At 42.5% G+C, this 14,842-nt stretch overlaps 2 protein-coding genes across 2 annotated transcripts in view; one reads left to right on the top strand and one right to left on the bottom strand.

Moving 5' to 3' along the window:
• The window catches only part of LOC130100552 (dynein regulatory complex subunit 2-like), a 220,868-nt gene that overhangs the window by 113,397 nt on the left and 92,629 nt on the right, over nt 1-14,842 (top strand). The window lies entirely within an intron of this gene.
• LOC130100551 (dynein regulatory complex subunit 2-like) overlaps nt 1-14,842 on the bottom strand; it is a 114,097-nt gene that overhangs the window by 94,908 nt on the left and 4,347 nt on the right. Inside the window, exons 2-5 of the mRNA XM_056266033.1 lie at nt 8,554-8,721; nt 8,274-8,443; nt 7,123-7,261; nt 6,517-6,558 (exon numbers count right to left, since the gene is read on the bottom strand). Coding sequence (XP_056122008.1) covers nt 6,517-6,558; nt 7,123-7,261; nt 8,274-8,443; nt 8,554-8,721 — 519 coding nt within the window. The remainder of the gene's footprint in view (nt 1-6,516; nt 6,559-7,122; nt 7,262-8,273; nt 8,444-8,553; nt 8,722-14,842) is intronic.

The raw sequence follows: 14,842 nt of genomic DNA, 5'->3' as shown, positions 1-14,842 counted from the left end.
GAGTGATCTGAACCATGTATTTCCATAATTTTCATACAATTTATGAAGTAGACATCCTATTCAGAAGTAGTATGGGTAGTTTGACAGTATTTGATTTGAATTCAACCTCTAATAAACACATCAAAAGAGCACATATGTGCTGCAATAGGCCTGGAGGTTACTAGGGAAGAATTCCATCGTTTGATCTTACACTGTGTGTGTGTGTGTGTGCGTGTGTTCAAGAGAGAGAGACATAGTGTGTGACCTTTGCATTTTGGACCCAATGTCTCCCCTTTATTTGATTCATTGATTTGATTTCACATATTCTCACATTTCTCTGTTACAGTTTCACCAGTCTCATATTTCCCTATGTGTGTGTGTGTCTGTGTGTGTGTGTGTGTGTGAGCATGTCTATTTTGCAACCTTGATGGCTTACAGTCTCATGCTTTCATATCTGTGTGCTTTTTATTCCTTACATTGATGAATAATTGCTTTTATTTCACACATTTCCCAAAATTAGCTTTTGCAATGACACACGTTCATTTGTGTGTGCGTGTGTTTTTGTGTGTATAAGTGTGTGTGTGTGTGAGTGTATTTGTCTGTTTTGCACTCTTGATGTTTTAGAGATTCACCCCTTCACTGTGTTATGCTTTTTTTCTGCATCGTGGCTGATTTGTAGATTGTACGCACAAAAAACCTCTGTATTTTCATATTTTTGCCATTTTCCCATTCATTTCCTATGGCCGGTCATTTTTGACCGAAGGCCATGAGTGTGACTATTTTTTTTACGACCACTTAGACTTTTCAAATCATGTCCCCAATTTTTTTGTGTGTTCATATACTAAGTACCATAAAAGTCACCAAGTTTCGTACCATTCCGATGAAGCTACAATTTTTAACATTTTTTTATTTAAAAAATTCCGGTCGGAAACGACCGAAGAACACCAGAGGGTTAACGAGTTACGTGACACATCAGATCTTCAAATAACTTGTCCTAATCAGATCACTTAAACAATTAGTTCACCCATAAATGAAAAGTCTGTCAGTAATTGCTCACCCTAAACCTCATGTTGTTCCAACCCCGTAAGACTTTCGTTCATCTTCAGAACACAAATTAAGATATTTTTGATTAAATCTGAGAGCTGTCTCACTCCTCCATAGAAGCTAAGGGATCGAAACTTGCCGGCCTAGAAAGTTAGAAAAGACAATGTTTAAAATAGTCCAAGTGACTACAGTGGCTCAACCTTGAGTTTATCCAGCGACGAGAATACTTTTTGTGCGCAAAAATAACGACTTATTTAACTCTTCATTTTCTTCTGTGTGGGCCTCTGAGTGAGTTTACGTAGTGTAAAGGGGGTCGCACACCGGACGAGAAGCGCAGCGCCACGTCGCGCCACGTCTAGGACAACTCCAGGTATCGCACACCGGACGCGCACATTCTAATCGCGCGAGCACAATTTTGAATCAACTCCTGGTAGAAGAGCTGCACGATGTGTGTTTTATCTTGATTTATTATTTATTTTTTTATGTTCATTGAATAATAGCTGATGTTTGAACGTTAATCAAGTAAAAGTGTCTATCACGTTGAGTCTGTTATTTTGTTGTAACGTTATCCGTTGTCTAGGCAACTATGTCACATAATACAATAGTATTTATTTAGCTAGCGTTTAGCTAACCCGAGTGAAAACAGCACGGGGTGAAGCCATGTACATTAACGACGATTTGAGACAAATAAATGTAAATTTAATATAAAACTATGCAAATGGCGCTCTGTGGCGCGGCAGGGTTTTGAACAAGGTCCTGAGCCGTAGCTGGGCGCCGCGGACAGACGCCGAATGCCGCCGCCGGTGTGTGTACACTCATAGAGAATAATGTGTTCGAATTTTAAAGACCTGGCGCTGCGCGACGCGGCGCTGCGCTTCTCGTCTGGTGTGCGACCCCCTTAACAGCGCAGCGCTTCTGTGTTGTACGTCAGAACGTAGGCTCGCTATTGGCCGACGCAGGTCATATGTGTGATGCGTGTGACGTACAACACAGAAGCGCTGCGCTGTTACACTACGTGGCTCACTCAGAGGCCCACACAGAAGAAAATGAAGAGTTGAATAAAGTCATTATTTTTGCTTGTTTTTGCGCACAAAAAGTATTCTCGTGGCTTGATAAACTTATGGTTGATTGACGAAAGTCTTACGGGGTTGGAACTTGGAACAACATGAGAGTGAGTAATTACTGACAGAATTGTCATTTTTGGGTGAATTAACCCTTTAAGTTCGTTCATAACACCAAGAACAATAACTATAATGATAACTATTCTAACATCCACAACAAACGGACGATAAAGTTCTGTTTATTATCAAAAGTGCGTGCTGTGGCAATGTTGTCTGCCATTTTAAGTGCTTAAGCTTTTTAAAGTCGAGTAGATTCTGATTGGCTGTCAAAGATTTTATAGTTCATCAGCTGGAAAAAAACAACATTTCTGAAAGTGATTCCAACGAAATTGTTCCTCTGTGTCGTTATATGTTAAATAGCTGCAGTGTGGGCTCATCCTTTGTGTGAAGAGGCCTTTAAACTGCTTACAACAATACTGGCAGCAAGTAATCATGTTTAAAGGAATTAATTTATTAATATAGCTTGCTATTGAAGATACAGCTTTTTCTAGTACCACCTTTCTCTCATTATTAAAACTTACACCCAAAATTCTGCCCGTCTCAGTTCCTGTCTTAATGTATATGTTTAAACAACAATAGTATTTAAACATGGGTTCAATAGACATTTCTTGTTTTAAAGCTGAAAAAGAGCAAGCCAGGCAAACCAGTATTCACCAGGACAACCAGTCCTGTTGGGGATGAGAAATGAACATGGCCTTCTCATGTATTCATAGATACTCATACATACATGTTTATAGCTGGAAATTACTTTATGTGGTGAGTACTGACAGTTTTTCTGGAGTTATTATTAATTTTTTTTTTTTTTTGTCTGATTGTTTGAAGGACGATGAAGCCAGTTGCTGAAGAAATAGGCATGTTGCTCTAGTTTTAAATACATTATTAATTTGTTATGACTGCTTGTATTATGTTCTCATTTTCTACTTGTACAGAAAGACTACATCAAGAGGAGCCGATAGCTGGCACTGAACACACTCAATGCTCAGGTCCGTCTTCACGCAGTTGGTCAGTTCACATGGTCCAGACTAAGGAGAAATGGGTCTGAGGCCAGAGATGGAGTTTTTGTTGACAGGAGACGATTCTGTGGCCACCAAGTGCAGCACTGCATCAGTTATCCACTGTGAAGAATACATTCCAGCTCTACATTGACAGGTCAGAGTTACGGCCCATGGAATCAATGGTAAGTCTAGTGCAGGGGTAGGCAAGTTCGGTCCTAGAGAGCCGCTGTCCTGCAGAGTTTGGCTCCAACACTGAGAAAAACCTCACCTGCCTATAGCCTTAGTAATCCTGAAGACATTGATTAGCTTGTTCAGGTGTGTTTGATTAGGGTTGGAACTAAATTCTGCAGGACAGTGGCTCTCTAGGACCGAACTTGCCTACCCCTGGTCTAGTGCAACAATTTTAAATAATACTATTAGATATGGTTTGCTGATTTACCACCTCCTAAATACATATTTTCTTTGGTTAGAACTTCACCCATCCACCCTGATGCTGTGCTGAAGAAGGCTCATCAGTGTCTTTTCTTACTCAGACAGCTGAGGAAGTTCAGTGTGAGCACCAAAACCCTCAAATCAACCCTCAATTTTACACTGTGGAGAGGATCCTGACTGGCTGCATCACTGCAAAGCTCTATGAACTGCACAGAACACTGTTGAAGGTGAGCTTCCCTCCCTCCAGGACAAGGGAGTGTGTGAGGAAACTTCCCTTCCTACAGGTGTGTGTGAGGAAAGCACGGAGAATCTAGACACCCGAGCCATGGACTGCTCTCACCGTTACCATCAGGCAGAGGCTATCGTAGAACCCGCACCAGCAGACTGGACTCATACCAGTAAAACACACAGCAACTCCCACCCCCCAACCTCATATGCTCTACATTTTTTCAATTAAACTGACTAGACTCTTACTCAGTACTCTAAATTTTTTCAATTAAACTGACTGGACTCTTACTCAGTATTATTCTGGACCCTGACATTCTATTTTCACTCATTCATACCGTACTGCACTGTATATGTATACTGTGAATATTTTGTTTGTTATTTTTTTCATTTTTCAATCTGTGTATAGTATAATATTGTACCATATATTGTTCTCTACTTGTATTGAGTCCCTAACATATACTGTGTATATTAATACTGTATGTGTTGTGTAAATATTCTATACTTGTCATCCATACTGTCATTCTGCAGAGTTTGCAAAAAAGAATTTCATCACCTGTGCACACTTGGGTTCATGGTTTTGTGACAATAAAATTATTTGATTTGATCACATCTTTTGTCCATCATTTGTACTGTACTGTGCTCACTGCTCGATAACAATTGCAAATTGCTTATATACATGGAAGAAGATTTTGATAGGGAGATAAATATCATGATTATAACAACCCTTTTTTATTTCTCTCAAATATCATAAGTCTTTATATGCTACTTTAGCTGTATTTATGCTGTATTATCCAGTAAAGTTTTGTACATGGTGTTGGATAACAACATATGGTGAATATTATTTATTAATGATTGTGTTTGGTAAATACACAATTAGATTTTGTAATAAGACATAATAACCATGATTGTTTTAATTGAGACATGAAGATTTGTCATATTAATGACATTTGGGACAATCATTTGCTAGAATGTTACCATTGTATATGTTTTAGGACTAAGATGCTGTGTCAAATACAGTAAATATGCCAAATTTCAGTTAGATGAAGTGAAAGGCTGAAAGATGCATCACAAGAGACTGCATGGGCTATATTGTAATGGGTAATGGGCACTTCAGGCACACTGAGGATGATGTACCAGGGAAAGATCAACATGGATCCTGTACTATAAGCAGGATGAGCATTCAAATTTCTGATGTCCAGAACTTTTACATTATGATGCTTTGCAGTGCATTCATTTTTTGTTAAGACTTTTGAGCCATAAATTACACACTGTGTGTACTTGGACAGTATGCCATTCAGTAAAACAATGTTGTACAATGAAGTGTCACAAGTGTATTGGTTGTTTAAATTGATGTCTTTGTTCATTGTCAACACTATTCTTATACTATGTTTACATAATGATGTTGACCACTTTTAAAAAAAATCATATATATATATATGAAACGGTGGTATAAAGGAGTTTTAAAAAGTGCTTATAGTAAAATACCAAATTTTAGCCTGCCTCTCAAATATGTATTAGAGGTTTGCACAATGACCATGATTAGATATCCCTATGTTCAGTAAAGATAGTATTTTCTTTATTAAACGTTTTAAACTACATTACCCATGAGCCTCTATCATTATAAGCTATTTGGCAATAGTCTTTGTTTGTAGTTCAGTTAACTTATACTTAGGGTTAGGGTTAGGATCTCGGTAAAGGGGTAATTTCTCACAACAAATCAACACCACATTGTTAACTTTATGTATTACTGACGTAATTATAACAGCAAAACGTACTTTGCAACATTAAACGTTTAGTAATATGGGTTTAAAGATTGTCCAACAACAGCCAGTCCTGTAGGTGCCAAGGAAATGTCAAAGCCAATGACAACCCAGTTGAGCAGATGCGTCACACTTACTTGTCCATATATGGTCATTTATGACAGGATCTTCCAGGTTCTTGTGGTGAATGGACAAATTAAACATTTATTTGTCCCCATTAAATATAAAACTAAAATGACAGATTGCATTGCATAACCCGATGCAACAATAGATTACACGCAATAGAAAAATGTTGCAGTTGGATACTGTATGACAAATAAGTATTAAAATAATTCAAAAAGTTTCATTTGCTTACAAAAAACTAATCCTCTGATAATTATTCAAGCATTCAGTATTTCTTAAACAAAGATAAGTTCAGCTACTATTCAAATGTAGGAAATATAAATATAGGAATAAAAAAAAAGCTAAAAAAAAGCATAATGAATGGACACATTTTGTAGTAATTTCCCAATGTTTATTTATATGTCAAACTGTTTAAATACAAAGATAAGCGCCAAGCACAGCATCCTCTGTCACACAGGTACTTCTCCAGTTTGCGCCACTATGTAGAAAAGAAAACAAAAAATAGGTTGGTTATATAAAAAAAAATCTGCATTGAGGTAATCAATTATAGTGAAAAATAGAAAACTCTTAAAAAAACACTGATTGATAAAGTAACTGATATGTAACCGAAACCCCAACAATGAATAGTATACAACAAGTAATTTTGATTGGCATTTCAGATGGATGGAGAAAAGTGAACTGGAATGATATATGTAAGGGATTATATATCCTTTTGAATGCTAACTTCCTTTATAAAAATCAATAATCAAATATATCCGCCACCGGAAGCTTTTGTTGCTGAAAACTCTCACCAGGGACCAAAACTTCATCCATGAACTGCTGCATATCCATAACCCTTTTCATCTGTTTTTTCACTCTTTGTTTTTCCTTTTTGCTCTGCAAAAATAAAACCAACAACATATTATTATATGATGTTTTTTCCCCAACTGCTAACATCCTTTTGTCCAATCTGTAGTCACATTTTCAAAACTCTAAACTCTGTCTGGCCGCCTTGGTCAGTGTGCTCCCTTACCTCTGCTCCATTGGTGATCATTAAAGACTTCTATCAAAAACATTTGAAGAAAAAAATCTTTATTCTTCCAAACTTTTGATAAGTAGTATAGTGTACACATGTAAACTCCTACATACATTTGTATATTTGTGTAATCTGTATTTTTGTAATCCGTGATTTATTTATATTTGAATTGCACTGCATATTTTAGGTTAATGCAATAATTATGATTTTGTAAACCAAGACATTTACTCTATTACATTTTTAAAAAATATTCTCTTTTTCTTCTTTTTGGTATTTTACCTTTGCTCTAACTTGTTGACTAATTCTAGTTTTTACTAAACCCATGAATACGGCACTATGACAAATTGTGATGTTCCTCATTTGTAAGTCATTTTGGATAACAGCATCTGCCAAATGAATAAATAGAAACATAATCAAATCAGTACCTGCTGTTTAATTTGATGGACATTAACCTCGTAGTCACGTCTCGCCTCATTGTCTATATCAGCGTAGTGCTTTTCCATGTGAAACATTACATTCTCCAAATCCACACTCTCCTGCTGGTGCTGTGAAAGAATCTGCTCCCTGGAATTGAAAAGAAATAACATACAGATGATGCTACATCGGCTCAATCCTTCGCAGTGCATTTTCATGTCCCCATATAGATCTTTTTGTTTAGAATATTATACCATTTTTTGTGTGAAATCCTGTTCATGACATCACTTTTGGTGGGAAAACATTGTTATTAATGCTCTTGTGAATTAAGCAGTGTTGGTATTAGTTGGAGTTTCTTGTATTAAATTTCATAAATCCTCATGATAATATCAATATTTCAATAGATAATCAGAAAAATATACAAATTCAACAACAACATTGAAATGAACTTCAAGCTGACACCCTCGAGTTTACTTCTTTTTTAGAGCTGGGTTCAATCCTGTTGTTAACCTTGTGGTTAAAGTTTATTATGATAGTCCACTTTAGACATTCTACTATCTCTAATTAATTTGCACTACATTTCAAATAACTCTCTCTCATAGACTATTAGGGTTAGTACAATATGTTAACATGTACTTGCAAAGTTACTCTAACTGCGTCTAACTATGGTTGCAGTCAACTTGCTCTCGAATGGTGAACATTCACAGACTGGTTTTGACCGTTCCAGTATGGCGGACGGCTTACGTATAGTGGCCCACTGAAATGGCCGCTAATGGGGCATTTATGTATATCTGTGAAGCAGACAGTCTACTCTAATGACTGCTAGTTGACATAGTTGCAAAGATACTTACATTTATAGTATATAGAATGTTTAAAGCGGACTATTAAAATAAAAGTGTTACCTAACCTTCTTGTCATTGCATAAATAATAAAGATATAATTAAAAATTGCCCAAGCTTGACCTGAATTTATTTCTGAAAGTTTGGTATACCATTTTATATGAATTTGTTTCTTTACAACCAAAGCATTGTCATTTTCTGAAGTTAAAAGGTATATCCTAAAAGGAATGACCCGATTTAAATAGTCAGGAACTGGCAAACTGGCCAAATTCACTCCCTTGAAAACAAAACCCTTCCTTTCGTGTGATTGTTTGTGTGTTTACCTCTCAGTATTATACTCTGAGCTAAGTTCTCCGACACTGGTGTTGAAGTTGGACGCTAGTTCTGCCAGCCGACTCTTATGAAGCTTTAACAGACAGTCCACGTTCTGCAGATGAGAACTGCGCGCCAGCTCTGACTGCTGCGCCCTCTCAGACAGATCATCCACCAAACTCTGTAAAAAACACACACACACACACACACACGTTTGTTACTCCCAGACTCTGTAATGAAAGCTATAGAATTTAAAACTGAGAGTCAAGTCTATATATTATATACAGTCACCTTAATGATTTTGTCGTTGCAGTCGAGGACTTTCTCAAAGCTCTGGCTGAGGACTGAGATGTCATCGCGTAGCTCTGCTGTCTCGGCCTGCGTTGAAATAGCACGCCACTGCTGCCGCAGCTTGGCCACATTACGAGAGGTTTTCTTCTCTTCTTTCTGCAGTTTATCCTAAAAAACAAATCATTTCCAGTGCAGAACTCCATTGCTTGAGTTTTGTTTTTACAATAGCCAGGACCCATTTCTCAATAGCTCACTTTTTCAAAACTCTTCACACAGTGTGCAGTGAGCACAACAGCAGTCTATGTGGGCTACACTTTGGATCATTTATCATTGCTTTGACACAATGCATTCGATGATTACATCTTTTAATTTGCATGTTTATATACTCTTTTCAAAACTGTTGAAAACATAATACACAAATGAATAAGACAGTATTTTGCTATATTTCTACATTACAGTTTTTTTTCGATTGCTTACACACTAAAATTATAACTTTCCCACAATTAGCAAAACCTTACACTCAAGGAGCAAAAAACCGGCCTAGATTTGCACAACTGTAAGCACATTGTCAGCTTCACACTTTTTGCTAAACATTACACACAGTGATTTGCAAAACACTAAACACACTTCTGTCAGGTCCATTAAGTCAAGAACACACAGACAAAATAATTAAGAATTATTTGAATAGATTGCAAACAGGTTGATGTTCCTGAATTGAAATTTGGCGGTATGGCTCTGTTCAGGGAGTCCTCTGACCTTTCATGAGCACCATGAAATAGCAGAGAGTCAGAGGACAGCAGCAGCAGCATTAGGGAACGCTCACACAGTTTTAGACTGTGAGAGCTAAAATATCCCCCCAAACAAAACCACACCTGGCAATCCTCTGTGATACAGAGGATGATTATTTGACCACACGAGCTATTCCCCCCAAAACAAAATTGAGTGTCTCGAACGGTGTCGACTGAGCCGCCCTAATTTAGCGATTTATAATAGTAAAAATATTGATTTAGCGATTTATAATAGTAAAAATATTGATTAATTACTGAAATGACTAATCAAGACCGCAATAGCTAAAACATGCTGTTACCTAGATTATCTGTATTTACTGTTTGACAGTCTACAGTGTAAGCTCTATGGATAGATGATTAATCCACCTCTGAGAACGAGCTAGATGAATAAATGAACAGCTGATAGCGCATTCAGGGGCGTTAACTGAGCAGAGCGCGAGCAAAATAATGATCAAATGTGTTTTATTAACGAAACAAATCAGAGACTTGAGCTCATGGCTTCTGGGCGTCAAGAATATCCCGAACATCGGGACGGAGGTATCGTTCGTAAGCAGCAGAAACCACCGCCCCATAGCTTAAAGGGTTAAACCGGAGCGAGTACGTGTCACCGCCGTAGTTGTTGCACAATGCGTAAGAATGAGCTGTATACGGTCCGGAGGCAGTCCGCAGAAGTGAATTCCTATCACAGCAAGCTGTTTGAATCTGCGCTGCATAGTGGTAAAAGCCAGCGTGAGCAACGCGATCAGTTGCCAATGACAACAGATAACGAATCGGTTACCTAACGTAACCTCGGTTCTCTCTAGAAGAGGGAACGAGTATTGCGTAAGCTAGCTTACGCTGCGGGAAAGATTCATCTTTGCTGAGATATTGAAGCCAAAAAATTATTTCATAATTTTGTATCCATACACAACGCAGTTCCTCTGCGGCAGACCTAGAGCGGGCTAGCTAGCAGCTCATTGGTTCGCTCATACCCCTTTTCCACCAACGCATTTTGAGAGCCGGTTCGGAGCCGGTGCCTGCGCGCGAACCAGTTCTTTGTGTTTCGACAGGCAAAGAACCGGTTCTCGGCCAGGAAAACTGGTTCCAAAGCGGCACCAACTCTTTGCTGGACTAGAACCGTTCTTTTACCACGTCATGCTTACGTCGGGGGCTGGGGGCGGGTTTAGATAACATATTTTCTGACATAATATAGGATCGCAAAGCCAGGAGAAACATTTGCAGAAACACGATGTAGTCCGCCATTGTAATTGTTATGCTTGAAGTTGGCGCAAGCGTTTCTAGTTTATTTTTTTATTGAAAACGTTATGTAAGCAAAGGAGAAAACAGTCACAATATAGAACAAATAAATGGAAAGAAAAAAAAGACACAAGACAGGAGTACATAACTAATCAGAAAAGATTACATATCAAAGGAAAAGATTAAAAGACTTACATATTTCAATTGTTTTTAAAGCCTTCTTGGTTCACGAGTTAGAGATAATCCCAAAGTAATGTTGTACTTGCAAGCGTTTCTAGCTAAGATGTATGGCGACGTACACAGTGACGTAACGACGTCGTTCGCTGGGCGCTCTAGTCAGTGGAAAAACAAACAGGTTCTGAGAAGGTTCGCAAGTTGAACCAACTCCGAACCAACTTTGAACCAGCACCAGTTCCGAACCAGTTCGTTTTTGGTGGAAAAGGGGTATCAGAGAGAACTGCTTAAGCCTATGGGAGAGCGGGGCTGAACCCGCTTCCAATGAGAGGCGCCCGCGCGCTCATTGCGTCATGACCCGCCAGAATGGGCGTGGCCATGGTGTATATAAGGCGCTCTCCCAGGCTTATATGTTGATTTATTTCAGCGTGAAGCGAAACGCTAGTAGCGCAAGCACGGCCGGGAACGCAATACTCGTTCCCTCTTCTAGAGAGAACCGAGGTTACGTTAGGTAACCGATTCGTTCTCTTACGAGAGGTTCTCTCGTATTGCGTAAGCTAGCTTACGCTGCGGGAACACCTGGCCAACGCCGTGCGCGCTACGAATCCACTCATGAAAAACCCAGGGATATACCGGGGGAATTTCCTAACGTGGAGTGAATGTACAAAGAGGCCGCAGAGCGGGCTCATGAAGTGTACACATAAGCATGTATGGGGCCAGCAGAGCGGGCACATGAAGTGTATAAGCATTACAGGAGAGCACAAGGGGCGAACCGGTTGTGAGGGACCTCCAGAAATGCAGCTTCTTAGAGAGCTGTTCGTCAGACAGCTAGTAATTTTGCCTGCAAGGCGGGAACTTCCAAGTTATAAAACCTGACAAAAGTGGACGGGGAGGCCCATCCCGCGGCCACACAAATGTCATGAATGGAAATTCCACAGGACCATGCCCACGATGAGGCCATGCCTCTAGTGGAGTGCGCCCTGATGCCCAGAGGGCAGGGCAGGCATTTAGATGCGTAAGCAGAGGCGATAGCGTCCACTATCCATCTAGACAGTGTCTGTTTTGAGGCGGCCAGACCCTTGGTGCGCCCCCCAAACGACACGAAAAGCTGCTCAGCGCGTCTGAACGCGGCAGCGCGCGTAGTGTACAATCTCAGAGCCCGCACCGGACAAAGGAGATTGGCATCGCGCTCACTATCGGATGAAGGCAGAGCCGATAGGGAGATAATCTGAGCCCTGAACGGGGTACCAATCGCCTTCGGGACATAGCCATGCCTAGGTTTGAGAATGACAATCGAATCATTCGGTCCAAACTCAAGACACGCGGCGCTGGATGAGAGCGCGTGAAGATCCCCAACGCGTTTAACTGAGGACAGAGCCGTCAGGAAAACGGTTTTGAGCGAGAGGTATTTCAGATCCACAGACTCGAGCGGTTCGAACGGGGGTGCTTTCATAGCTTCAAGGACTATAGAAAGATCCCAAACCGGAACCGACGGGGGCCGCGGAGGGTTCATCCTCTTAGCTCCCCTGAGGAAGCGGATGACTAACTCGTCTTTGCCCAATGACTGAGCGCGTCGGGGTTCCGCGAACGCCGCGACGGCTGCCACATAAACCTTGAGAGTGGAGGGGGACCTGCCCTTGTCCAGCATCTCTTGAAGGAAAACAAGCAAAGACGGCACCTCGCACGACCGTGGGTCCAGCTGTTTGTCGGTGCACCATTTTGAGAACACAGACCATTTAGACGCATAGAGCCTTCTCGTGGAAGGTGCTCTAGCCTGTATGACAGTGTTTCTTACTCCCTCTGGCAAATCAACGAATAGTCGTTGATCACCCATGCATGCAGCGCCCAGCGCTGTGGATGGGGGTGCCAGATCGTGCCGCGAGCTTGAGAGAGGAGATCTGCTCTGACTGGGATGGGCCACGGGGCTGTCTGTGACAGCTGCGTGAGCTCCGGAACCCAATTCTGACTCTCCCAACGCGGGGCTATGAGGAGCACCGAGTGGCGTGTGTCCCTGATCCTCTGAATTACCTGTGGTAACAGAGCGATCGGAGGGAATGCATAGAGCGGGCGGCGAAGCCATTCCTGGGCTAGCGCGTCCTCGCTCTTCGAGAAATATATTGGGCAGTGAGCGTTCTCTTCTGACGCGAAGAGGTCTACTTCTGCTCTGCCGAATAGTCGCCACAGTAACTGGACCGTCTGTGAGTTCAGGGACCATTCTCCTGTGGAGATGAGGTTCCTGGACAGTATGTCTGGACCGTCGTTCAGATGGCCCGGCACGTGCGTCGCTCTGAGCGAGAGCAGGCGGCTCTGAGACCAAACTAGAATGCGGTGCGTCAGTCGACAGAGATTTCTGGATCTGACACCGCCCTGACGGTTGAGATAGGAGACCACGGCCATATTGTCCGAACGGATCAGGACGTGGTGTCCCTGGATGCGCGGGAGAAAGTGCGAGAGCGCGTTCTCGACCGCCAGCATTTCCAGACAGTTTATATGTAATGGGCTTTCCTGAATCGACCAGTGGCCGAAGGCCGGTGAGCCCTCGCAGACTGCACCCCAACCCGTGTTGGATGCATCTGTCGAGATGACTTTTCGGCAGGAAAAGGTCCCCATCGTGACGCCTAGACGAAACCATTCTGCTACTGTCCATGGCTGCAGCGCCGTGAGACACGTTTGCGTAACCCTGATCAGCTGGCGACCCGTGTTCCACGCGCGTTGGGGTACACGGCTGTTCAACCAGAACTGAAGCGGACGCATGTGCAGAAGGCCCAGCTGAAGTACAGCGGAGGCTGAGGCCATGTAACCCAGCATCCTCTGAAAAGTTTTCAGAGGCCTGCGGGTGCCCATCTGGAACGAGGCGGCTAGGCGCTGAACACTGCGCGCGCGCTGTGTAGACAGGCGAGCCGTCATCGTGACCGAGTCCAAATCTATTCCTAGGAAGGAAATCGATTGACTGGGATGAAGGGAGCTCTTTGTCCAGTTGACAGAGAGGCCCAGCGTTTCCAAATGGTCGAGGAGAACTGCGCGGTGCGACAGAAGCTCCGTCTGTGATTGGGCCAAAATCAGCCAGTCGTCCAGATAATTCAGAATGCGCAGCCCCTGGCTTCGCAGGGGGGCGAGCGCCGTATCCATGCACTTCGTGAATGTACGGGGCGCCAGAGATAAGCCGAACGGGAGAACGGCGTATTGATAAACAAGACCCTCGAAGGCGAAACGTAAGAATGGCCTGTGACGGGGATTTATCTGGATCTGAAAATAGGCGTCTTTCAGGTCTAGAGATATGAACCAGTCCCCTTGGCGCACCTGCGCGAGGAGTTTCCTGGTAGTGAGCATCTTGAACGGTCTCTTCATGAGCGCTTTGTTCAAAGACCTGAGATCTAAGATCGGTCTGAGGCCGCCGTCTTTCTTGGGAACCAGAAAATAACGGCCGTAAAACCCCGACTCGGTCATAGATGGCGGGACTCTCTCTATCGCGCCCTTTTGCAACAGCGTCGCAATTTCTGAGCAGAGCGTGCCGGCGGCCAGCGGGCTGACAGAAGATTCGAGCTGCGCGCGCGCACGAGGCGGGCGGCGGCGAAACTGTAGCAGGTAGCCGTTCTTTATAATGCTTAACACCCACGGGGAAATGCCTGGAATGGCTTCCCACGCTTTGGAGCATGCGGCTAGTGGCCGAATGGCTGTATTGCCCTGATTGCTGCACATAGCGGGCTGGACACAGTGTGTGGGCGCGCTTTGAATGTGTGTGGCAACGGGATTTGCACTCAGAGAGGAGTCTATGGGCCGTGACACAGAGCGAGCAGAGAGGGGACACGTGCACGAGCTCGTGGGCGTGTTTATGTTCTCTGATATTAGAGCGGGCTGTGCCCGTTTCATGTGATGGGGCTCTGATAGAGACACGGGATATGTTATGCTTGTGTGTATGGGTGAACACATGATTGTGGGCACATTTTCTAGACAACTGGCAAAATTTCTCTTTTTGAGATTTCTCTGGGTAGCCGTAAAAACGGCTTTTTGTCGCTCGCAAGCGGGCTGGGACACCGGCTTGTTTGTGGCGGTCAACACTACAGCAGTCGGCGAAATAACGGGGACTGGCA

This window comes from Rhinichthys klamathensis, unplaced genomic scaffold (genome assembly GCF_029890125.1).
Source record: "Rhinichthys klamathensis goyatoka isolate OS25496 unplaced genomic scaffold, OSU_Roscu_1.1 h1tg000244l_1, whole genome shotgun sequence".
Taxonomy (NCBI): domain Eukaryota; kingdom Metazoa; phylum Chordata; class Actinopteri; order Cypriniformes; family Leuciscidae; genus Rhinichthys; species Rhinichthys klamathensis.
Note: the sequence above shows the minus strand (reverse complement) of the source record. Positions and strands in the feature narration are given on the sequence as shown.